Source organism: Rhinolophus hipposideros, assembly GCF_964194185.1.
Source record: "Rhinolophus hipposideros genome assembly, chromosome: 6".
NCBI lineage: Eukaryota > Metazoa > Chordata > Mammalia > Chiroptera > Rhinolophidae > Rhinolophus > Rhinolophus hipposideros.
In genome coordinates, this window is record NC_138052.1 from 44626951 (window position 1) to 44654800 (window position 27850).

At 35.6% G+C, this 27850-nt stretch overlaps 1 protein-coding gene across 2 annotated transcripts in view; it reads left to right on the top strand.

Moving 5' to 3' along the window:
• XIRP2 (xin actin binding repeat containing 2) overlaps positions 1 to 27850 on the top strand; it is an 81013-nt gene that overhangs the window by 39963 nt on the left and 13200 nt on the right. The window contains exons 4-7 of one of the 2 annotated variants that reach the window (XM_081050913.1): positions 15706 to 15816; positions 16199 to 16271; positions 17172 to 17302; positions 17969 to 27368. In XM_081050913.1, the coding sequence (XP_080907039.1) occupies positions 15706 to 15816; positions 16199 to 16271; positions 17172 to 17302; positions 17969 to 27368 (9715 nt within the window). The remainder of the gene's footprint in view (positions 1 to 15705; positions 15817 to 16198; positions 16272 to 17171; positions 17303 to 17968; positions 27369 to 27850) is intronic. The other variant, XM_081050914.1, reaches the window with a different exon arrangement.

The following is a 27850-nucleotide window of genomic DNA, read 5'->3' on the forward strand; positions in this document are numbered from 1 at the left end:
AAAAATGACCCATAATTATTTTCTAGCAAACTAAACATATTTTTATCAGCTAAATGTGCTTTATACCTACTTTTAGCTTTCTGCCAAATACATAATTTTTCAAGGTCATAGATGGTTGTTAATGGCCCCAATCTAAACTAAATCCCCATCAGTATATAAGGTTGTGACCGAAAGTGTGTCTTGTATTGTATTTTAATTGTGTGCACCAATTTTAAATGACTATTACAACTTAAAGTAACATCACTCAAAATGTGGCAGTTTAGAGCAATGATTAGTTTGTCCTACTGCCTCCTGAATCAGATTTATCTCTGGTTATAATCCCTGAGCTAGCCACCTAATCTTGCCTGGAAAATGAGGATGAAGTAACGGGTGTATTTTAAGAATAAAATGAGATGGTTCATGTAAAACTCTTACTATAATGCCTGGCATATATGAATTGTTCAATAAACACTAGTTATTGCATCAGTAATATTGCCACTATAGCCAACAGACTATAATCACATGGTAATTATTCTCCATGTAGAATATGATTCATAAACATTTTATGTATATGTAAAAAGACAAAGAAGGATAGCATTGTTCTGTGCTTTCGTTTTAGTACCTTAGCTTTCTTTTCAGTACTTTGGCCCTGGGAGACAGAATCAATTCTCAGGAGCTCATTAAGTAATTAAAGATTAGTTTAAAATTAACATGCCTGTTTATGCTTTGGACATATGTTGCTCTGGAGTAATCAGTAACGTTAGTGCATATTTAAAAAATTGTACTAGCAGACCTTCTTTGAGGAGAAAGTATTTAACCCTGACTCTAGGAAATGATAAAATGAGGGGGACCTCTTAGAAGGCAGAAGAGGGGAATAGGCAAAACATGCTTTGCACAGGTACGCTGAAGCCGAGATGATGCCATTTTGAATCAAAGTTTGCTTTTTTAAGTGGGAGCAAATGAATAACATAGCATTTGTTTTGGGAGACTGCTTGATTCACACTATTGTGACAAGATGCACTGAGAGGAAAATAATATAATTAATATATGAATTGAGTCAGGCAGGAGAGAAAAGCCTACGCTGCTTGAATAAATGAAGAAAAGAAGAAGAATTGAGGGAGTATTGATTTTTTTTTCCAGTTTCTATGAGTCTTGTAGGTTTTCAGCATGTTTTAGCTGATGTATAGAAGGGAAAGAAAAGTATTTGTGAGGGATAAAAAGTACCTGATGACATTTTCTGGTTTGTGCAGTTGAAACAATGAAGATAAATATATCCCTACAATTGTCTTAATAAAATATAGCAAGTGTTTTTTCAACATACAGTGTTAATATGCATAAATACTGAGAAATACCAGCCTCTCTTTGCCAGAGAACTGTTTCTTTTCCAGGGAGTCATCTTGACCTTTCTCCAGATAGGCTGATGGATCCACATGAATATTACACAGGCTGAGTGATCACAGCAGGGTCACAGTGTGTGCTGGGTGTGAGCTTGGTCACAGGGAAACACAGTCTTTAAGAGGCTCTCAAGAAGGCTAATATGTCAACTAGACCTAACAGTCTTACTCTGTTAAAAATTAAAACTCTAACAACAAATCTTTTACCTATTTTCCCTCCCAAATCCAGACCCTTTAAGGTGTTTATCTTCTACAACTCAGTGCCTGTCCCTGAGTGGCCTTTGGTGATGAAAAGAATACAATGTAAGACTCATTTTGAATGATGTCTCAGAATCAGAATAATAAAACAATAGCCTCAACCAATTAAGGTCTATAATCTACTAGAGGCCAGACCTCCCCAAGCTGGTTTATGCAGAATTCAGTTGACTGGGTTATCTATTGGTCAAAATATCCCAGTTCCTGACTATGCCATACAGCAGACCAGCTTTGCTCTACACTAGTAAGATTTTCTTTCAATTCAGCAAGCAGTGGAAATGCAAACTCTGATTCAGTTGTGGGTTTCTAAATGCATATTTAATGAAGTGTTTTTTTTCCCCTCCACTCTTGCATTCAAATCTAGTTCTGTGATGCTCACAAGTGTCCATTTCATTAGTTTTCACGCCTGTGTGCTGGCTGCTGCTGCCTTGCCACTTTGTACCTGGTGACCTCTTACTGGTACTACTCTATCTCCATCTGTGTCTCCTCTCTTCCTACACATGTCCATCTTCCTATAACTCTGTAAGTAGGCCATGGTGGAATCCCGCACTTTTTTCTACAGAAATCCAATAGTAAAAAGGTATATTTTGTGAAAAATTCCTTGCTCAAGTTGTGAAATAAATAAATTGCTTTTAGCACTGCTTGCCGCAATATGAGAAAACAAAGGCAAAACACAAACTAAACTCCATGACAACTTTTATTTCTAAGGATGAAAGGAAGAGAGACTTTCTCTACAAGCCTCAACAAACTACTAATTCTTCCCCTGCTTGCATTAAGACTTGCATGAACCTGGTCTGTCTAGAAATGCACCCCACACTCCTTATGAAGCCCCTGTTAGGTGCTTTTACCCCAGGCTTCCCCGGGGTTGGGGTACAGGAATGTAGCGGTAGTGGGTTTGTGGACTTGAAGCAGGATATCTTTTCAGAGTCCCAGACATCTCACCTCCTACCTCTTACCTGACTGGATAAGGATTCAGAATCAAATCACTCCTCTTGTTAGGCTGGGACATGGAATCTCAGTGAGAGTTCTGGTCACCTATGTCATCCAAGCCCTCAGTGAAGTGGCCTTGATTCTGACAGTACACACAGCTCCCCAGGTGGCCCAGGTAATGATGATTTCATTGTTGTGCCATATGATCAGGGATCAGGGAACTGTATAGCGCTGCAGGTGAGTCTAATGTGCAGCAATGAACATGACAGTCCAAACCTGAGCCAGGATTTGTTATCTCAGAGATGACCATGCCCCTCTTAGTTTTTCATCTGAGGCTTGTCATCTGCCCACCTCATTCTTTTCCTGATAGCAGGGCCCTTCTATTTACACTGACATTTCTCTTGAGATGCCCATTGCAGTCAAGGAATAGAACAAGGGACTGCAAAGAGTAGAGAAAGCTAGAGATTACTCAAATCATGCTAAATATAATGAATGTCAGTTGTCCAAACAACTAATTTACTAGCACCCCAAACCCAGTTAACGCGCTTGTTAGTAGCAAAAAGTACTAAAATAGTGTTTTTGTATATATACAAAGATATATTTGAACATTAAAAATAAATAATAGATAATATAAATGAACTAAAGAAATATATCAAAACATTAAAAATAAACCAATTAGAATACAAATAAAGTAAAAGTTAATGAAATTTTAGTTTAGGCCACACTACTACACCAATAATTGATTACAACTGAGATTTAATTTATAGATTATTGCAATCATTCATTAGAAAAGCTTTAATTGCATAGGATTATATAATCTATACACCTAATGTCTCAAGTTTGTACCGTTGATACTTCTATACAAACAATATTATTTTCTGAAAGACACAGGACTTAATTATGAAGAGATAAACCTTATTATTAAATAATATTGACATGCTCATAGTCATTCCGCTCTTTACATAACTAAACCAACGTGGGTCTTCCTCCGGGATGCAAGGTATGCCCATAAAGTACAATAAGACTGTTTTCTGTGATCTCCTGACATCAATCACATTATTTTAGAGCCACAGACTATAACTCTCAACCTCTGCTGTTTCTAAATGAAGTTGATGGTGATTGCTAACTGTCTGCTGAGGTGTGACCATAAAGTCTTAGTCACGGTCCCTTCGCAACTTCCAATTTCAGCTTCTTCCTGCAGAATATGTTGGCATATGAGTTCTGCTAACACATATGAGAGATTCATTCATTCTTCCCTCTCCTGTGGCAGCACTGCAGGCCATCCCAGTGTTATCATTATGAAGGGAAACTAATTCCAACCCCACACTGTGAAGACATCCACAAAATGTTTGTCTGGGTCTCTTGTGACAATTCTGTCTCCCTGGTGAAATAGCAGTCCATCCAGTGAATGCATTTAGCTTGGCTTCCTTTACTATGCTGTTTAATAACTAAACAAACTAATCTGCCTGATGACTTGGAGAGGGTTAGAAATGTTACCATATGAGGTGTGCCCTGACCCTGTTCCTCAGGCTGTCAGGGTCTCAGTGGATAGTAGAAATGCCTGTAAGTAAGCCTGAGTTGCAAGTACAGATTCAAGTGCTTTCAAAAACTCCTGAACTGGTTGCTTTTCTTTCTATGGATCACCTTACTCATTCTCCAAAATAGAATGTATAGGAGCAATGTTTACCCCAATTATTGGAGTACCACAAGAAGAGCTTCTCTTCTTAATGATATTGTGGATTTCCTGTTTCTGTAAACCTATGTGTTCTTATAGAACCCACTTTCAATTTCATTGCAGAAGACAAGCACGCTTACAGGTATACCCTTTCTGCCTTTAAAACAAAAACTTTTTAAAAAAGAGTACAATGAATAGGGATTGCATTAGGAAAAATAGGAGTGGTACTGTTCTTATCTCAGGGCCCAGAATTGTTGAGGGAGTATCACCTAGACCCTTCCCCTTCTAACCCCCAACACAAAATTACAGCACAGTTTCATGTTTCATGTTCTCAGTGCTTGAACAGATGATTTCAAAAAGTATTTGATGTTGATAAACATGGAAAACACAGATATTTTGACATAATGGAATTTTATGTCTTCTTTTATGGGAGGGAGTGGACAAGTAGGGCAAGTAGGAATAGAAGAAATACATATGTATAGCCCCTCTTCAACAGGAAGTCTATGTTAGTTTAAAAATATGAATGTGTTCTTCCTATAATTACATTTTAAAAAGTCTCAAATATGTAGACAATATGTTATAATATACTAACTAAATTTATTTTTAAATTGTTATAATAGAAATACAAGCTACAGAATTTTAAGTTCTTGGATTTTGCTAGTTTTTGATGAGCAAGGAAAATTATGATGAAAGAAACCATTGACATTACAGAATGACTATTTTTGGTAGAACTTAGTCACATCTGCGAAATGTTTTTCCACATACTTGCTTATATGAAAATGGGTATTTTCCATAACTACTTAACATAAGAAGTTATTATTAGCTTTCTGTTTCTTTTGAGTCTGGTATTTCTCAAAATAAATTTATCCTCATGGGTCTTTGAAGATAATTAGATTAAGTCAAGCTTGTCTATTCTTTTGGATATTCATTTATTCATTAGTTTGCATAATTACAAATGAATTATCATACTATAAAAAAAAACTGGAAAAACACAAAGCCTGAGAAAAAGAAGAAACATTAAGAGATTCCATCTTTAATACCACGCTATTGCAGAGATATTGTTTGGGGAATTTTTTTGGCTTTTTTCCAGCTTCTATGCAAATCTCAACATCACAGAACATGGAGTAAGATTATATCTTCTATCAGCCTTTTCTTGTGCTTGTTCTTTATCCCTCTCTGTCCTGAGTGACCTATGCAGGCATGGTGAAGAGCAAGTACTGTTCATCTCTGTAGGGACCAGTAGAGGCTACTTCATTTCCAACATTATATGGACAGACCACATTATAGACCCGGACACACCACATTATATACCAGCAACTAGATTGTTACCAAGAGAGGGAGCCAAGACTCAATTGACCTTCCTTATCTTTGGGTAAATACCAGAGCCTTCTAAAGATATCATCCTGCTATGGCATTTGAAATTAATTTATTTTCTTCAGAGGACAAATGGCAATAATCAAATGCTAAAGTTCATCATACTGTACAGTGTTGAGAAACATTTGGGGGAAATTTTGGGGATTTCAATGAAGTCTATCTTAGCCTGGGTTTTTTTGTTGTTGTTGTTGTTTTTTGCCAGTAAGCATTTGTACTACTATTCTAAAAATATCAGCAAAGGTTACCCCCAAATCAAATGTTCTTTGTTGTTTTTTTTTTCTTTTGAAGGATCAGAAAAGGAGTTTTCTTTTGTCCCTCAACTCCTTTCCTTCCCGTCCTTATTTTTTCTAAGCTTTCATTACAACAGAAGGGATTATGATAATGAGAAAGTGCACTATCAATTCTGGGTTCAGAAAATAGAAAAAGAAAAGGAATGATTTGTGGGAAGGATGGAGTGTTAAAATACATGGATGAGAGAATTGTAGACACAGACAGACATATTTTTTCTATATCAGAATCAAACGCAAACATGTTAATTTCCTCCTATAAAAAATATTGGTGAGCAGACAATATCATTTCACACAAAATGTAGGTTAAATTAGTTAAATAAAATGATCATGAGCTCTGTATTTGGTACCTATATTTCTATGTAAAATGAAACTAATCATCTACTTAAAGCAAATAATTTTTTGTCCTTTATTTGTAAGAAACTTTTTCAATTTTGAGACCCCCTGTAACTTCTGATGTTGTTTTCTATTTGTTGAACCTTTGCACTTGATGACTAATATTATGTTGCTAGAAAGATGTTTCACTGACTCACCCATCCTAAAAGATACAAATGTGTAGTTACCTGATACAGTAGTGAAAAGAATGTTATGATGAAAGACCAAGTGATTTTTTTTAAAGAATTAATACACAATAAAAATTACTACATGTGATTATTAATTTTTGGATTCTTTGAAGACATTTCAGAATTGTGCATTTCTTCAGCATATTTAGCTACTTGAGGGTAATGGCTCTCCTTTTTTGTTTCCATTTTATTTTTTAAATTAAATGTATTGAGGTAACATTGGTTATTTAAGCTTAAGGTGTACAATTTTATAATACATTATCTGTATATTCCATTGTCTGCACGCCACCCAAAGTCCACTGTTCTTCCATCACCATATATTTGACCCTCTTTGCCCTCTTTACCCTCCCCCAATCTCCCTCCCACTCTGGTAACCACCATTCTGTTTTCTGTGTCCACAATGGCCAACCCTGGCCAACCAATGTCTCTTTAACAAATTACCTTTCCTGTTTAGATCAGTCCGATGCTGATGCTTGAAATTGAAATAGTAGATTAAATCACTGTGAACTAACTGTTCATTATGTATCAGTTCATGAAAGATGAACCATAGAAAAACTGGATAGGTGTTCACAAAGCCACTTTCTGGTCTTGTCTCCATAGACTATTTCCATGTCCTGGAGACTAAAATGATTTGGAAGAGTCATAGTATGCACGGGCACCGTTTTTGCTTATCTCTCACTGAATAATACCTTCCCCATCCCCAGTCAAATTCACTACTTCGCTGTTGGGGAAAAGAAAAAAAAAAAAAACCTGTATGTATTGCAACGGGCTTCTTTTTCAGTTTCTGGGCTTAATTCCATAATGAAAACTTAATGGTAAAATTCAGTGATATAGCCAGATAATCTACTTTCATTCAATCGTATTCTTTTTCTTTCCTTGTTTAATACCATGTTTCTCCGAAAATAAGACCTGGCCAGACAATCTGTTCTAATGCGTTTTTTTGGAGTAAAAATTAATATAAGACCTGATTTTACTATAACATAAGATTGGGTAATATAATATAATATAATATGTATAATATAATAATGTGTAACATAATTCCAGGTTTTACATTAATTTTTGCTCTAAAAAACACATTAGAGCTGATTGGCCGGCTAGGTTTTATTTTCAGGGAAACAGGGTATATATCCTGAGTTACTGGGAAAATAGCTGACACAAAGAAAGTGTGCGGTGAATATTTGTTAAGTAAAATAGTGATGTAACACTTATGAACCAGGTTTTCACATATATTAACACAATAACCTTCTGATATATTACTATCATTATTACTTTTTTGTACAAGAAATGGACACATGGAAGGTCCAAGTAACTTGCAAAGAAAGTGAGCAAATGTGATCCTTACCAGGGAGGCTGCCTCCAGAGTCTGTGCCTTAATTAATTAATTTATTTATTTATTCAGCTGATAGTCATTAAGCATCCACAATATGCCAAGTACAAAAGATTCAATGATGAGTATATTTTTCCCTCAAGGAGTTCATTCTATCAGAGAGACAGACATACAACAAATAATTGCCACTGCAATGTGATAGATTCTATGATATAAAATATAAATGAGATTTTTGGAGAAACAAGGAGGTTGTAATAAAATTTACTCTCAATAAAGAATTATGAAGGAGGACACCTGAGGGCAAAGAATACTTCACCGAGACTTGAAATAATTTTTCATGAATATGGAATTGCATTATAGGCAAAAGAAACAACTTATGCAAAAGGTAAAAGAGCATGATATATTTGTGAATATAGTGAGGCATAATTGAGACATGGAGCTGGAGCTGTAGGCAAAGGCCAGATAATAGAGGACATTATATGCTATGTTAAAGAATTTGTACTTTATTCTAAGGCAATCAAGAACCATTGAAAAAACTTGCACAGGGAAGTAATATAAATAGACATGTGTTTAAAAAAAGATTTTTTATGACTGTATAGGATTGATATAAAGGGTGTCAAGGTTATACGAATACATGTTAGGAAACTACTGAAATACCAAATTGAACAAATGCGGACTTAAATGGGTCAGAAGTTCAACAGTAAAGAGGGCTTTAACTCAAGAAATAATTAAAGATAGAATTGGCAGGGCTTATAAGTCATCGGTTGAATATTGGTGAGGGAGGGGAATTAATTAAGAGGTATAACAATTCCGTTTATTTTGGTTTGCATTAATTAACAAAAAATATATGTTACCTCTGTTTTTTTCTTTAGAATGTTTTGATTCATTTTGCAAGCTTTTTCTTTGCAATTTCACTGCTCCTAGAGACTAAGTTTTAGCCTCTTGTACCTTTATGTTTATTTATATCCTAGTGTCTCTTTGATTTTAAGAGGCTTTATGTCTGTGTTAGATTGAAATATATATATATATGCTTTATATATATTATATATATAAATAATATATATAATATGTATTATATATATAATGTATATATAATATATATAAAACATACATCTACATAAAACTTCTGGAGGCATCCTTTACTGCAAATTGCATGTTTTTATGTATCCTGCTTTTTTAGTTTGTCAAATAAATAATTTTTATATAGCTAATATGTTTGATGGCCCACTTAAGGGTACATCTTTTATATGTTCTTTTTATGAATCTTAAGCATTTTGGGACACTGGGATATGGCTCTATAAATAGTATTTTTTGGAAAGAAGAGGACAGTCAAAATTCCAGGAGTTAAAGCTGGCAATGCTTATTGAGAAACCTCTTTTTTTGAAGTCAAATATTTCTACTTCTAAATTAATTATTTTTGAAATGATAAGTTTTGCTGTTTATAGCTAAATATGGCCAAAGTATAATTGTTTTGAGTCAAGAAAAAGTTTAAATTAATTGAATAACACTTCACTCAAAGAATTATTCAGTAGACATGTATAAATCATGCATGTACATATATTATGAATCTTACCTCAAGAGAATTTCCAGCTAACTGAGCTTTTTATTCCGTTAAATATATATGTATATATTTTTAATATATTGTGCAGATATAGAAATAGATAGATGATTGATAGGTACATAGATGGATAGATAGATAGAGATTTAACTATAGAAACTTTTACTGTGTTTCCCCGAAATTAAGACCTAGCCAGACCATCAACTCTAATGCGTCTTTTGGAGCAAAAATTGATACAAGACCTGGTATTATATTAAATTACATTATATTATATTAGACCCGGCATTATATTATGTTATATTATTATATTATATTATATTATATTATATTATATTATATTATACTGTATTATATTATATTATATTATATTAGACCAGGTATTATACTATATTATACCCAGTATTATATTATATCATATTACATTACATTATATTATATTATATTATATTATATTATACCTGGTATTATATTACATTAAAATAAGACCGGGTCTTATATTAATTTTTTTCCAAAAGACGCATTAAAACTGATGATCCAGCTAGGTCTTTTTTTCGGAGAAATACGGTATTAAAACAACAAAAACCTACCCTAATATGATGGAGATAGTTGGTGCTCAATAGCTATTGGGTAAATAAATAAATGCATAGGTGAAACTATATATCACTCTTGTTTAGGGATGCAGTGATTTCAAGGGAAAAGTCATTGCTTTAATTCGTTTGTTGTTTTCTGTTTTTGATTTTGTTAATGTTCCTCATCGTTGGTTTCTTGGATCCAACTAGTACACACTCATAGTTTTAGGCAGGACTACAACTGCCCCAAGTAAAGCTGGAGACTTTACTTCTGAATACAATGAGTTAGACAAAGAATTGAATAACCAGCAATTGCCTTGACTCTTCTTTCTCAATGTTATTTTTCCCATTTGTATAAATTAAAAATAAGGATAAAGTAGTGTTTTTCATTGTCATCATAAGTAATCTCAACTTAATTTTTTAATGTCATAGTAATTCTGCCCAATGTATTTTACTGCTGTTTCCACATGATGCTTGACAACAAGTCAGATGTCAGATTTATCAACACAGTGAAAAATAATTCACTAGAAAGAGCGTACAAACTAATTTGTTTAGCACAATGAAGATCTTTTTTATCAAAAGGTTATTTGAAACTATATTTTTCTATTTTGAAGAGTTCTTTACCTGTATGTATGTGTTTGCTGCCTTTGTGTGTATTTTGTTTTCTCAGTACACGTTTCTCCTCCCTCTGGTGATGCCAACTACTCTTTACGGCGTCCCACACTGAGTCCTTGCAGTGTTATCAGGAGGCCTCTTTCTGAGTACACTTTGTACAGTAATTCACATGTTATCGTTATGTGCATTAGCTTAAGAAACTCCACCTACTAATTATGAAATTTTCAGGTTCAAAGATTGTTAGCTGAAATACCAAAAAAGAAAAAAAACAAAACAAAAAAAAAACAAAAATAAATCCTAGGAGTATGTGGAAAATATTTAAAATCACTCTTTTTAAGCTAGATTTTTATAAAAATCAAATTTTTTACACTCCTAGAAAAAAAATGGGACTATTTGCCCGTGTGTTTACACCTCGATGTTTTGAGTGACATCTACTATCCACCAGGAAGTTAAATATTGGGATTTGAGGATGGAAGGGTTCAGTTAAAGGAGAGTTTCATATTATCAACTAATGACTCTGAAATGTGATAGGTAGATAATAGAGGTGTGTGCTGACAATACAGCAATAAATTTTCTTTTTTTTTAACAAAGGAAGAAGAAGCAGCAGGAATTAGCAGCTCTGTCTAGAAAAGTTGGGAAAGTTTTCAAAGAGAAAATAATTTTTGAGCCAGGACTTCCAAAATATATATGTGACTGTGGAAAAGCCTTAACCCGAAACTTAAACATGAGGGATGTCAAATTTCGTGCTGTAAATTTTTAAAGTACATTTTTAAAAAATAAAGAGAGAAAACTCAGGGCAAAAGAAAACATGTTTGAATTTGAATATATCCAAATCTAGACAAACGCAATATATCAACCACTAACTTTTATGCTCATCACTTAAAGGAAAGAACTGAATATTCTTACAAACCTTGAATCCATTGACATTTTTGTTAACATAAATAGCACATTTCTGGTATTGTTTCTGCCTGACAAAGATGCAAATAACATTAATACACCATAACTCTAGTTTTATTAAAAATGAGATTAGTGATGGGTAAAATTGTTTAATTACTGGCATTGAGCATGAGCTGTTTTTTCCACTCTACTGAGGCAGTTATCATTTAGTATTCTGCCAGTCTTTCATCACCTTGTTTTCTATTGGCTATACTTCTAACAGTCACAATAATAGTGAGTCACCATAAAAAAAAAAAAAGACTGTCCTTTTCTTTCCTTACTCATTATGCTAGAATGTGTTTGCATTTTTATTGACATAAATATACAATGTCTTTTCCTATAATGATAGTAACAATGACAAGTTTAGTAGTCAGAATGTGAGCTCTTCTTGTGCTGTAGAAATCTCCTCAGGAGAAGTGTATTATCAAGAATAGATTTTCGTAATATACTTGGCTGATATATGAGCTGACTTCACATTGGTGTGCAAACATCATGATATTATTTTACAATTGTGTCACATTTCCTCCTTTAGATTCCAAAACTAGAGCACATGTATCATCTGTTTTTCTTTCTTTTAGAGGATGAATTGATGAACAAACCAAGTTTAACTGTGATTTAGTGACTTACCCAAGATTATGACATACCTAGTGGAGGAGAAATTAGGACTAATCTGCAATTTCTGATTCCTGGTTAATCCACCTGTGAAAAACACTGTACTTTGTCTCTTGCAGCTTTATCTAAATTTAATTTTAGGGAAACAATTTTATGAATTGTTTTGTGTGAATTGATATATGGTGTTCTTGCCAGAATTCTTTGTTACATTTTATTTGTATAGTTTCATTTTTTCCTGAGCATTATGCTGATCCATCTTTTACCTAATCATACACTCTATAAATATCAGCAGTTGGGAATAATAACAATCAGATTTAAAATCCAAACTAAATTCGTTGTAAAATATGAAAAGGTAAATGATGCAAACAAAACCTTGGACTATATTAACAGACATTATATACATTACACTAACCAGGGGGCAGTAATATTGATGCATTGAAACTAACATGCCAAACTAGTGTAGCAATTACAGCTCTATTTAGTAATCTAAACTAAATTTACATACCTTTGTGCTGTTTATGTTGTGTTATCTCTTACATATTGAGTATAAAATGTTTTTGCTCCAGAAACTACTTTAAAAAATGTATCAAAAATACATTTATTTACTCTTTTTCTACTACAAATATTTTGCATTTGTCTTTCTCAACACACAGATTCACATCGCTAACTTTTTATTTCACTCTGAGTATTAGCAACAAGTATCAGAAACTAAACTTTCTATGGGTTCCAGGCAGGTTTTTTAAAAATGCCAACTTGGTGTTAAATTGAGTGAGTGACGGAAATGGTGATTACTTGAAAAGCACATACTCCAACTAAAAAGGCCAGCTGCTACTTTGTTCGAGCAAGCCACTGCCATGTTGGAATGTGAATCCAGTGTTTGCCAGATCTTCACAGTTTTCACAGGCAGATAGAAATCTTGATTTTTGTATATGTTCATTGACTAATTCAAAACTTTGAAAACATTGAGTGGGCCAAGTAAGCATGTCTCTGGGCCACAGCTTATCACAGGGGCTCTAGGTATAAATATGATTCTGTAGTCATGATCAATAAGATCATTGACCTTCAATAAGAATCTGGTCAGGTTCTGTCTCCTTTGCTCTTCCACTGCCATTCAATCAGTACTTCCTATTGCTCAGTGTAGTATAAAGAAGCCATAGAATATTCTCATTATTTTATTCCCTATAGATGGAAAGACTTGTCACACTTGTAAACAGTTGTCATGCAAAGCATTGATATCTATGCCCATTAATTTCTTCTATCCGCAGTCTTCTGTGATTGTTATGTTCCCTCCAGTCTGATATTATTGGTATCCTTAAGTAAAACTTGTTATGCGAAGATTCTTATTATATGGAATCATGATCCTTTGAATTTAAAGCAAAGAATATGGTTTATTTATTTTCTGTACTTCCTCTTGAGAAAGTAAAGTACATGTTTTGTTCATTGTTCTATCCCCAGTTCCTAAGACATTCTCTGGCAAATAGAAGATTGAATTAATTTATTAACGGGAGTTTGCTATTTTAGTCATTTATTCACTAAGTAAACTTTTCTTTAGCACAAACTGTGTGTCAAGCATGTTGTTAAATATCATGTGATATGTGTGGATAATTTGGCTAGAAAACCATTCTGCTTGGGAAAAAAATTACACTGGTCTTCCTTTATATGAGATATCTACATTTTTTTCAGCTTAATTGAGGTATAACTGACAAAATTTTAAGATATTTAAAATGTATATAATGATGATTTGGTATACATATACACTGTGAAAGAATTCCTCCCATCTACAAGTACTTGCTTAACACATCCAATGAAATATAATCTACATTTTAAAGTGTGAACCTACATTCTGCCTTCAATTCCCTATAGAACTTGTGGGAGGGTATCAACTTTTTGTCTTAATTCTCCTTCCAAGAAAAGTGTAACAAATTAGATCATACCACTGTGTTGTCTCGAAAATAAGACCTAGCCGGACCATCAGTTCTAATGTGTCTTTTGGAGCAAAAATTAATATAAGACCCAGTCTTATTTTATTATAATATAAAACCGGGTCTTATCTAATCAGATAATGTAAGACCAAGTCTTATATTAATTTTTGCTCCAAAAGATGCATTAGAGCTGATGGTCTGGCTAGGTCTTATTTTTGGGGAAACAAGGTACACCTCTCTAAATAAACATCTGACTGATGCTTGGTTAATCAGAACTTCAAGCCTTATACCAAGTACCCTTGTACTTGGAGCCACACACTACAAGCCAAAAAAAAATCACAAGTCAAGATCTCATGAATTAATTTAAAACTTATTCTTGGTTTAAAGGATTAGAATTTGAAAGCTTAAAACTATTTAAACCCGTGTAAAAAAATAAACAAAACTTCAGTGTTCCTATTTGACTAATAGTGATAATGCACTTTTGCTCACTTGATTATTCTCTACTAAGGTAAATTTTTTTAAAAATCAGATCTCAAAAACAGTATATATTAGTTATACAGATATTAAGATAAATGTAAACTTCCAACTTCAAACGAGATCAAATACATGTGTTTTGGGAGAGTCATCTGTCCATATCCTTATTATTTGATGTTAAGATTTTTAGCAGTATGCCAACTGTCTCATCCTATCAATCAATCAATCATATACTTGTGTCAGATCACATTCTGTAGTAACTGTAGGTCTGGATCAATAAAATAAATAGAAGTCACGGTTCCAATTCAGCTGTGCTAACTTACCCACAATCAAAAGTATCCCTATGTGTGAAGAGAAAGAGATACGTACAAGCATAATATGATCTGTTTATATTGCTTATAGTTAATGGTTACATTCTTCAATTGAACACTGGCTGTATCATCAAACTAGATGGCCAACTTGAAGACTGGAATATCTTCCTGTAACATGAAAATTTGACTTAAAAACAACAAAATATGTTTCTTTTTCATCAAGGATTTGCATTTTCTTTTTGAGGTTAATATTTCTCATATTGGCTACAAGACGCATCATTAACATTTATTGCTTACTAAGGGTAGTAGGCAGAATAATGGCTCCCAAAGATATCTATGTCCTAATCCCTAGAATTTGTTAAGATGTTAAATTACATGGCAAAAAATAATTAAGAAAATGAAATTAGGACTGCTAATAACTTGACCTTTTGACAGGGACATAATCCTGGATTATCCAGATTGGTCCAATGTAATTACAAGGTCCTTAAATGTAGAAAAGGAGATCAAAAGAGAATCAGAAAGATAGCAATATGAGAAACTCTCAGCCTGACAGAGGTGGGAGGCCATAAACCAAGGAAAATGGGTAGCCTCTATAACTGCAAAAGGCCAGGAGATGGAGTCTCTCCTAGAAATGCAGAAAGGAATGTGTCCCTTCTGACATCTGCCAACACTGAGTAAGACCCATCCTCGGCTTCTGACCTATATAGAACAGTAAGATATTAAATTTGTGCAGTTTAAGCCACTAAGTTAGAGGTAATTCATTATAGCAGCCAAGCAAACTAATACACTAAGGAACCTTAATTATTTTTTTTCAGAAGCCTCTGTCACTAAAATTGCATTAACATAAAAGTTAAAAATTTTAGACTTTTCTTAAGGTATTGTTTGTTCGTTTGTTCATTCATTTATTCATTCATTCTTTTTCAGGAGATAATCAATAGCAGCCAGGTCAACATTTCAAGAAGCAGCCAGGAAATGGAAAGACATGAGCAAGAAGCTTCCAAAGTGCACAAAATCGATGTTCTTGGAACAGAAATGGTAATTACTTAGAAAAACAACACTTTCCAAATAGTTTTCAGAACTGTGTGGAAATTCTGATCCTTTTGTAAGCAATTGCTTTCTTTGATCTTTATATGTTTAATAGCAGTACATATCAGTGTCTCACTCCCCTTTATGGAGTTGACATTCTTTGAAAAATAAAACAAGCATTCTAAAAATATAAGTGCACTTTAAGTGTCAATTCATATATGTTCTGTGATAGCATGAGCCCTGCATTAAAATATGTGATAGAAATTTAATTATCATCTCTCAGTGTGCACGGAATTCTTGGATGAAAATCACAGTGAAATAAAGAATATATGTGCTAAAATAATTGACTTCTTAAAAACAATTACTTATTTAAAATTGTTTTTAAACACAGGCCTCTCATCTTGAAAAACACACTGAGGAGATAAACCAAGCTTCTCAGCTACATCAATATGTACAAGAAACAGGTAAGAATCTGGTATTATATGACTTCAGTATCTCTTTCTCCTATTTATACGCCTGGGTTTCAGTGGAAGAATTCCAAAGCACAGACCCTCTCACTAAGTAAAGTTAGTAACTATGACTTATGGTCCCAGGAAACAGGTTCTGCCTGTGTTGATAGCTGCAAAAGCTTCTAACCTTGTTCTTTGCCCATCAACCCTATGATGTATTCATCCTAAAAACCTAGAAGGTGATAGGCCAACGACCTCTGAATTGCTTTCGCCTCAGGGAACTAGAATAAAATTTGATGTTTATCAAGCTCCCTGAGAACAGAAATGTTATGTATATTGTAGTACCTTCAATAACAGATTTAAGCACTTTTAAGTCCAGTTCTTCAACCTTCAGATATGAGATTAGACTACAGGCAAATCTGTGCAAGTGTGCGTAAAATGGGTACAATTTGTCTTGCCTATAAAAGGGGAATGAGAAGTTTTGCTCTACTAAAGAGCTAAGCTTATTGTAACTGAAATATTAACCTGACCAAATCTGTATTTTGGTTTTGCTTATGGAAGTCAGTCTTCCTTTTGTGTTCTTCTGCTGTTCTTTTCTTGTTTTATAACGTTTATTATTTTTTTTCCCTGAGCATAAAAGCAAAACGTGTTTGCAGAAAATTTGGAAAATATTTGCAATTAAAATAAACACCAGTTTCATCACTTATGACTTCCCATCCAGAGATAATCACCACCATTTTTATTTCTGTATTTCTTGACATATACTAATTTATATAATGAAATAATGCCACATGTATACATTTGTACCTTGATCCTTTTTACTTAACTTTTAAGTTTCCCATGGCATTATAATTTCTTCTCACACATCATGTTTATTAGTTGCGTAATATCCCTGGTGTTCTTTTCTGTTTCTAGTCATAGATACACCTGAGGATGAAGAAATTCCAAAGGTTTCAACTAAGGTTTTAAGAGAACAGTTTGAAAAGTCTGCCCAGGAAAAGGTCCTTTATTCTGACAAAGAGACAACTCCAGCCAAGCAGATCAAGGTAAGACAATGTCTCTACACAGAAACATATTAAGTGTAAAACCAAACTTAAATACTAACATTTTTCAAATCATGGAATGTTTGAGGTAGTTGTTCAACAACAAAAAGTATGCTGAATGAATAGTTATTCTATTCCACAAGAATATTATTACCCTACATGGAAAATGCGGTAGAGAGAGTTAGAACTTTTCTCACAAGAGAAAATTGGGGAAGAAAAAATGTATGTGTGCTCCAAAGTTTAATAACTCAATTAGATAAAATAATAAAGTCAAGTTTAACAGTCAGATACTTATTCATTTTTGTTTAAAATTCCAAGGAAAACAAAACAACTCTCAAAATTATGTTAAGACTTTTGTTGTTTCCCTCTAGATTACTGGCATGGCAAATTAAGTAAAGAAAAAAAAATAATCAACATTATGTGTAAATGTTAAAATGCTGAGTCGCTGATGTATTCAATAGTGAATATAACTCTAAAAGGGCCAATGGATTATATGAAAAATAGTAACAAACACTGAATATTACTCCTAAGGATAGATCTCTAAGTGGAGTATATCACCTGTTGTTCCCAATGGAGATGTCATAGCAGGTGGACAGGTGAAGGGCAATACCTAGGAAGTCTCTACCATGCCACCCATCTTTATAAGATTTGATTTTCTCTCCCTTAAAGATTGAAAATGAATATGAAGAGATTTCAAAGCCATCATCAGTTGTGGGTACCTCATCCACTTCTTGCACTTCAACCAGCCAGAGGAAGGAAACATCAACCACAAGATGTAGTGACCACAGTGCCACTTCCTCAACTCTGGCACAAGCTCATGCCACTCCATTGGGAAAGACAGAAGAATTTCCTCCTCCCCCGCCTGATATATTTCAAACTCCCATAGATGTAACAGCATTTTCCCAGTCCCCTGAATACCCCAGCCCACCTAGAATACCACCAGTCCCCAAAGAATTATATTCCAAGCAAAGAAATTTGTATGAATTAAACCGTTTATATAAACACATCCATCCTGAGTTAAGAAAAAACTTAGAAAAAGAGTATATCAGTGAGGTTTCTGAGATTGTTTCTAGTCAAGTGAACCCAGGAAGCTCAGTTTCAGCAGATGTGCAACAAGCTCGGTATGTTTTTGAATATACAAATGACAGTTCTCAAAAAGTTCAGAACTCAGAAAGAGAACACTTGGGATGGGATGAAATTCTGAAGGGGGAGGTGCAATCTATGAGATGGATCTTTGAGAATCAGCCTCTAGATTCCATCAACAATGGCTCTCCTGAGGAAGATAACATCTCCAAGGGCATTGCTGATCAAGAAATCATTGCTGGTAGTGATGTGAAGTACACCACATGGATGTTTGAAACTCAGCCCATAGATACACTGGGGGATCATTCTTCTGGCACTGAAGAAAATGCTGAGAAAATTCCAGAGCTAGCCAGAGGAGATGTCCGCACAGCCCGGTGGATGTTTGAAACAAAGCCATTAGACTCCATGAATAAAATGCATCAGAGTCAAGAAGAATCAGCGGTAACTGCCATAAAGGACATAACTGGGGGGGATGTCAAGACTGTGAGATACATGTTTGAAACTCAACATCTGGATCATATTGGACAGCTTCATTCAGTAGATGAGGTTCATCTACTGCAACTGAGGTCTGAGCTCAGAGAAATTAAGGGGAATGTTAAGAGAAGTATAAAATGTTTTGAAACTCAGCCATTATATGTTATCAGAGATGGTTTAGGTCAAATGCTAGAAATTAAAACTGTTCACAGAGAAGATGTTGAAAAGGGGGATGTGAGAACAGCACGCTGGATGTTTGAGACACAGCCCTTGGACACAATTAACAAGGATATCACAGAAATTAAAGTTGTGCGAGGAATATCCATGGAAGAAAATGTCAAAGGTGGGGTGAGTAGGGCAAAGTGGTTATTTGAAACCCAACCTTTGGAGAAAATCAAAGAAGATTCAGAAGAGGTTATTACTGAAATGGAAACAATACTGGGTACAGATGTCTCCAGAAAGTGTTGGATGTTTGAAACACAACCATTAGACATTCTAAAAGAAGTTCCTGAGGCAGATCCTCTAAGATCTGAAGAGATAATAGGAGGAGATGTAAAAACTACTAAGCATCTATTTGAAACACTTCCGATAGAAGCTTTAAAAAATAGCCCAGATGTAGGAAAACTTCAAAAAATTACTGCCTCTGAAGAAGAAAAAGGGGATGTTAGGCACCAGAAATGGATTTTTGAAACCCAACCTCTAGAAGAGATCAGAGAAGATAAAAAAGAGTACATACAAACAGTAAAACTTGAAGAAGTTGACAGAGGAGATGTAAGGAATTACACACATATCTTTGAATCAAACAATTTAATTAAATTTGATGCATCACATAAAATAGAGGTGGAAGGAATTACAAGAGGTGCTGTAGAGTTAAATAAATCACTCTTTGAAACAACACCACTATATGCCATTCAAGATCACCTTGGAAAATATCATCAGGTAAAGACAGTTCAGCAAGAAGAAATCCTAAGAGGTGATGTAAGAAGCTGTAGGTGGCTTTTTGAAACAAGGCCTATTGACCAGTTTGATGAAAGCATTCATAAATTTCAGATAATCAGAGGAATATCTGCTCAAGAAATACAGTCTGGAAATGTGAAATCTGCTAAATGGCTGTTTGAAACCCAACCTCTTGATTCAATTAAATATTTTAGTAATATGGAAGAATTAGAAAGTACCACTGAGCAAGCTACTGACATTGTTAAAGGGGATGTCAAAACCTGTAGATGGCTTTTTGAAACCCAGCCGATGCTGTCTCTTTATGAAAAAGTTTCACTAATGACTGGCAGTGAAGAAATTCATAAGGGAGATGTCAAAGCCTGTACTAGGCTCTTTGAAACTCAGCCACTGGATACCATAAAAGATGACTCTGAAGCAACAGTCCAATCGCAAACTGTAAAACAGGAGGAGATCCAAGGTGGGGATGTTCGTACAGCGTGTTTTCTTTTTGAGACAGAAAATTTGGATAGCATACAAGGAGAAGATGGAAAGGAAATCAAGTCTGTGCAAATGGATATCCAAGCTGGGGATGTCTCCAGCATGCGCCATAGATTTGAAAATCAGTCCTTAGATTCTATAAGTTCCAGTTCAGAGGAAGTTTTGAAAAAGATCAAAACCCTAAAGGCTGAAGATATTCAGAAAGGTGATGTTTTAAATTGTAGGTGGCTTTTCGAAAATCAACCAATTGATATGATTAAAGAAGGCCAAGAAGGTGATGAACTAGTTAAGACAGTGACAGACATACAAGGTGGAGATGTAAGAAAAGGTTGCTTTATTTTTGAGACTTTTTCTTTAGATGAGATTAAAGAAGAATCAGACTATATCAGCACCAAAGAACCAATTACTGAAGAAGAAATAAAGGGCGATGTAAAAAACTACAGAATGCTCTTTGAATCCCAGCCACTCTATGCAATTCAAGACCGAGAAGGGTATTATCATGAAGTGACAACAGTTAAAAAGGAAGAGGTAATTCATGGAGATGTTCGAGGGACTAGGTGGCTTTTTGAAACAAAACCATTAGACTCAATTAATGAATCAGAGACTGTGTATGTAATTAAATCAGTCACACAAGAAGATATTCAGAAAGGAAATGTCAGTTCTGTCAGATACAGATTTGAAACGCAGCCACTGGATCAGATTTCAGGAGAATCACGTGATATTGTGCCCACTGTAGACTATATTCTAGGTGGGGATGTCAAGACAAGTAAACAATTCTTTGAGTCTGAAAATTTTGATACAAATGCATATATAAGAACAGTAAGTGTCAATGAAATACAAAAAGGCAATGTGAAAACATCGACTTGGCTCTTTGAAACCCACACTGTAGATGAGTTGAGAGGAGAAGGGTCAGAATATGAAAGTATCAAAACAGTCACCCAGCAAGATATGCAGAAAGGTGATGTGAAGCAGGCAGTATGGCTTTTTGAAAATCAAACTTTGGATTCTATTAAGGAAGCAGATGAAAGCATCACAAAAATCACCAAGGAAGAAATCCCTCCTTCTGATGTCAAGACAACTACCTGGCTCTTTGAAACTACACCCCTTCATGAATTTAATGGAAATAAGATAGAAAAGGTAGAAATTGTTGGCAAGAGCATTAAAGAAACCTTAGAAGAACTCTACTCTCAAAAAGTTATAGAGGCTCCTGGAATCATCATTGAAGCTGATGAAGTTGGGGATGTTCGAATGGCAAAATATAAGCTAATGAATCAAACATCTCCTGAGATACAGAAAGAAGAAATTATCAGGGCTGATCTCAGAAATATAATGGTGAACCTACTTTCCAAAGGAGACAGTACGAAAAGAGAAATTTGGGTTAGTGAAGAAGAAAAGGGAAATGTTAATCTGACCAAAACTCAATTATTAAACAGATCAGGAGGATTTCATGCTGAAAAAGAAGAGATAGTGAGTGGTGATGTAAAACAAGCAATAAAAAACCTGTTCTCTGAGGAAAGATCTGTAAAGAAAGGCATTTTAATTCAGGAGGACGAAAGAGGAGATATTAACATGACCATCTACTGTCTTCTTCATGAAAATGCTGGTGACACAACTGAACGTGAAGAAGTAATAGGGGGTGATGTAAAACGTACCATTCATAATCTGCTATCTTCCATATCAAATAATAAAATATCTGAAAGGGCAAGAATCGATGCCTCTGAGAGAGGAAATGTGCAGTTTTTCACCACATGCATAGAAACTGGAGCTTTGGATTATCTCAAACAACTCCAGACAGATTCAGATGAAGCACTAACAGCTAGGACACAAGAAAGAGAGGAAGAAATAATTGGTGGTGACGTAGAGGGCACAAAACTGTTACTAAAGGAAAGACGGTCTCGGGTTGAACATACTGTTAATGAAACTGACATCATCCCAGGAGATGTGCAGAATACAGTTAAGGCTTTTACGACAGAGCGGCAGAGTACATCTTGTAAGACACCCAAAGAAGAAATTATAAAAGGTGATTTGAAATCAACCCTAAATTCCCTCAGCCAGGCCATAAATCAGAAAACTTTGGCTAAAACAGAAGAAATTATAAAAGGTGACACGCTGGCCACATTCAAGTCACTTAAGGAATCGAGCCACCAAAGGAAAGAAACTAAGCAGCCCGATGCCATCCCTGGTGATTTTAAGAAAGCTATTGAATGCCTTGAAAAGTCTGCACACACAAGGACAGAGATCTTGAAAAAGGAGCTTATCCGAGATGACCTTGAAACATCATTAAGGCATCTGAAAGAAGCAGAAAGAGCTTTCAAAGACGTGGATAAAAGAGGTGTAATCAAAGAACCTGTGCAAGCTGTGATGGTCGGATCCTCACAAGGTCAGCAGAAAACAGAGATTCATCAGGTGGCTGTCCAGACGGACAAAAAAAGTGTTCTGCAGCCAAGACCAGGACCACTTGAGCCAGCAGCCAGGTGGCAAGGGGGAACAGGCACTCTCAAACAAACTACAGACACATCTTGTCATGGGAATTTAATAGAAGAAAGAACTGAGGTTAATCTTCCAAAAGCCCCTAAAGGCACCGTAAAGATTGTCATAAATCGTGAACAAAACAATGATGCTCTTGAGAAAAGTCTTAGAAGACTGTCTAACTCACACTACAAAGCTATTACAAATGTGTTGGAATCAGGGGACAGAATGGGTGTCTTGACTGATACCACAACAAAGCAGCATCTTCGAGATGAACAAATGAGCGGACAATTGACTTCAACTGTGTCAATGAAGGAAAATCTAAACACAAAAGAATCAGAGACAGTGAGAGAACAGAAGAAGGATGCTGTTTTTAATTCTGCCCAATCTATTGATGAAACTGTTGGAAAGCAACGGACTCAGACTTGCAAACTGAGGAACGAACACCAAAAGACTGAGTCGTTCCCTGTGAAGAATTTAAAAAATACCCAAAACACTCAAATACCAACAGAAATACAAAGCTCTAAGCCCAGTCCAACCCGGGGTCCACTCAACAAGACAGCTGGAGAAACTTGGGAAGTTTCAGGGGACTTTCAGCAACAAACTTTGTCAAAGCAAGAAATGCAATATACTAATAAAGACATAAAGAAAAAGAAAGTGAACCCTCAACCAGTATGGCAGACTCTGCCTGTAGATCAAGACATGTCAAATATAAGAGAAGTGAAAGTCTCCCAAAAAGGCCATGATACCTTTAAGGCAACCAACAGGAAGCAGAAGACTGATGTGTGTTTGAACAGCCAGGACTTTCTAATGAAGACAAATACTTCCACAGACTTAAAAAAGGCAATGGAAATGTCCTTTAATCTAATCAACCTGAACCCTGAAAATAATGTGAAAGAAAGCGACTGCTCTCTTCCACCTCCATCTCCACCTTCTCCTCCACCTTCCAATGCGTCATCTGAAGTAGAATTTCCTCTTCCTCCTCCACCTCCTTTAATGATATTGCCTGAAAAGAATGTGTTTCTGCCCTCACTGTCCACAGAGAAGATAAAAGCTGAATTTGAAAGTTTCCCAGGCCTCCTTCTTCCTCCACCACCAGAAGATGAGAAATCTGAAAGAGAATGTCTGTCAGTGTTTCCTTCCCCTCCCCCTCCTCCAACTCCATCTCTAAAACCAGCAGATCTCCTTTCCTCCTCTGTTCAAGAAAAGCACAGTGGAGCATTCGTACAATATTCTCAAGAAGAAGCCTCAAACTTCTCAAGCTCTCAACAAACTCATTCTCAGGCTAAACTTGTAAAAGGAAAATCAAGAGCACGTCTACCACCTCCCACACTACCCAAGCCCAAACTACCTAAGCATATAGCAGAAAAAATGTATCACGGTTCCCCAAAAGTTGTACTGGAATATTCCCTTGCAGATACAGAATGTGAAATTCCTCCCTCAAAGGATGAGGAAAGAGTAATGGTGGCAACTAGCAGTGAACACACCGAGACGAAGCAGAATATATCTAGAAAATGTACTGGTGAAAGAAAACAAGTGTCTATGGACTCTACAAGGTCTCTCTCACAGACAGTTCCAGAAACTTCAACACCCAAGGAAAAACAAGGAAAAACACCTCTCGTAAAATCTCATTCATTTCCTGTGGGCTCAGGACAACAAAGTCCAAAACCTTATATGAGAAAATTTAAGACACCTTTAATGATTGCTGAAGAAAGGTACAGACAACAAAGAGAAGAGCTTGAAAAACAGAAACAGCAGAGTTCTTGCTATAACATGGTCAAAAAGGAATGTCAAAATCAAAATATATCAGAGTTGGAAAAGGAAGTGCTTTTACAAAAAACAAATGCCGGGGTTCCCCAACCTGAAATAGATTCAGGGGTCACCATAGCCCAACCCAATGCAGACTCTCAAAATCATTCTCAGGCACTAGGACTATGTATGGATAACCAGCTTTCCACAACGCCAGCAGTAACACTTGCTGCCAAGAGGCTTCAACATGTTCTAGCAGCCTCAGAAGACAAAAATACTACGAAAAAGGAAGTTTTACAGAGCTCAAGGAACATGATACAATCTAAATCAGCTTGCGAAATGAAGCAGAGTCGCCAAGAATGTAGTACACAACAAACACAGCAAAAGTATCTGGAGCAGTTGCACTTGCCCCAAAGCAAACCAGTTTCCCCAAGTGTCAAAGTTAGAACCGTCAAGATTCCAACTCTAGATCATGAATTAAATACAACAGACCACAGCTACGAAAGCCATAAAAAGCAATCTGAAGTTGATGTTCAAACCATCACCAAACAACAGTACCAGGAATCCAAGAAAACTGAAGCACGCACTGAATATAGTGATAAGCGATCTGTACCTGAAAAATGTTACCAAGTACCTAAGAAGGAGAAAAGAGTAACACTAAGATTGCCTGTAGAACCTGCAGGGAAAAGCCATGAAAGTAAGCTCGATGGAGTTAATGAGAAGCAGAGAGAATTTAGAGAATCTGAGAGTGGAAAACTTCCAGGAACGGAAGAAACAATTGAGGGTGCACCGATGATTCGTTCAAAAGAAGAGAGACTAATAGTTGAAAGAAAACAAGGACATTTGAATAAATCAGAACAGAAGGTAGTCAAGCAAAAGGTTACTGATACACATCTTGATTCACAGACTGAGGATTTTCAGCAAACACACATACAGGCTTCTGAAAGTCAAGTTGAACAGAAAAAATTGCCGCAGCCGTATAATAATCTTCAGGAAGAAAAATGTCTTGGAGTCAAGGGCATACAACAGAAACAAATCTTTTCTAATACTAAAGATTCAAAGCAAGAGATTACACAGAACAAATATTTATTTTCCTCTGTGAAAGAATCTCAGAAGGATAATGGAAAGTGTGCTATAAATATATTGGAGTTTTTGAGAAAACGTGAAGAACTACAACAGATTTTGTCGAGAGTAAAACAGTTTGAAGCAGAGCCAGATAAAAATGGCCTTCAAACATTTCAGACACTGTTAAATATTATTCCGGTATGGCTATTGAGTGAAGAGAAAAGAGAATATGGAGTTCTCATTGCTATGGAGAATAACATTGAAAAAATTAAAGAAGAAATAATGCATATTAAAACTCAAGTGGAGGATATGCTCGAGTCCTATGAAAATATAATTCAAACAGCCATGATATCCTCCAAAGCAGGAAAGCAGAGAAATAAACCTACTGGTCTTAATGAAGCATTATCTAAAGTATCTAATGTCGATGCCAGCTGTAATAAAAGCACTGAACAGAAAGAAAATATTATCACAGAAAAAACACAGCACCACCAAGAAGCAACTCATCACCAAGCAACTACTCATAATAATGTGAAAACCCATCAGGAAATTAAATTAGGTAATAGTAAGGTTTCTCCTCCCTCTTTAAAAACACGCTCACCATCACCAACTTTTATAACAATCGAGTCTACTGCTCGACGAACAGAAACCTCTACTAAGGATGAATTGTCTCAGACCCCTAAAAAGGACAGTTTTGCTGAACCATCACCAAGGCCTGTGTCACAAACATCTAGAATTCACAGAGCAAATACTTCACCTTCTCCACCCAGGAGTCGCTCTGAACAACTTGTCAAACTCAAAGACACCACTGCAAAGTTATCCAGAGGGGCCATTCCCATTCCGTGTTCACCAGTAAGCCCGGTTCCGATTGTAGAAAAGAGATCTGAGATCATCACGTCTCCTGCAACCCTTCGTCGTCAAATTAAAATAGAAACTCGTGGTACAGACTCTCCCCCTACAATCACAATACCTATAAATGTAAATCATGTTGATAGTGGTTCCTTCAGAGAATCCATGGAAGCGCAAGAGGAAGTTAGGAAAGTAGAGAAAAGGGCGACTTACGTTCACAAAGAGGGGGTGAATTCTACTAAGCACATAGTGCCAGATACTGAAAGTTTTGACTCAGTCGAAATCATCCACCAAGTGGAAGGGCCTCGCCTGTCAGAGCACACGCAGAGATATGAAGCAGCCAACCGAACTGTTCAAATGGCTGAGGATTTCATGAATGACCATGAAAATGAAATAAACAGATGGTTCAGGGAATTTGAAGATGGCCCAGTCTTTGAAGCCAAGTCAAACACAAGAGTTTATGTAAATGGGGAAGCAAACCATAATAGAAAACAAGAAAGTCATGCGTTTTGCAAGGAGGGATTTGGATTAACATCTTTAGAAAACACTAGTTTTACAGGCTTTTCTTGCAATTGTCCTGAAGAGTTGCAAGAAAACACTCCTGCGAAGCAGCCCAGTGTACGCTCTGAAACAAGGTCTCTAAGTGAACATTTCTCAGGCTTGGATGCATTTGAGAATCAAATTGTTGGATCGAAGATGACGGTGTCTTCACATAACTCAGAAGCTGGCAGATCTGGCTTTGACTTCAAGCATGCCCCACCGACCTATGAAGATGTCATCGCTGGCCATATTTTAGATATTTCGGATTCACCTAAAGAGCTCAGGAGTAATTTTCAAAAGACGTGGCAGGAGAGTGAAAGAGTTTTTGGAAGCCTGGGATGTGCAACCTCAGATTCTTCTGCAGCTGAGATGAGAACTGCCTTCCAAGAGGAATCTGCATTTATAAGTGGTAACTAAACTTGCAAAATGTGAAGGGAGATTAACCCATTTAAAGGCATGTGTTCCATAGCGAAGATGTAGTTAAAAGAGTGCGTGGAAGTAACTAAACAATATAACCTAAGACTAACAGCTTTCCCCGGTTGCCGATGTCCTTATGTTTACAATGCTTGCTTTTACCACTTTCCCTTTAAAAAAGCATATAATATAATTCACCTGCACTGTGTGAGAATAACAAATACTATTACATATATAGATTACAGTATTTGTCAAGGTAAATAAGGGTTTGGGTAAAGCCGCAGATAAAATAATTGTTATGATGACAGTATTAATGATTATACACAACTATATATTTATTAATAATTGTACACCCATAGCACATTATTAATATTCCTTATTAAAAGTTATTATTTCATCCGTTTGTTTAAGACAATATTAGATAATATCCCTTGACCTACTATTGACCCATTTTTCACTGCCAGACTAAAGTGGTGG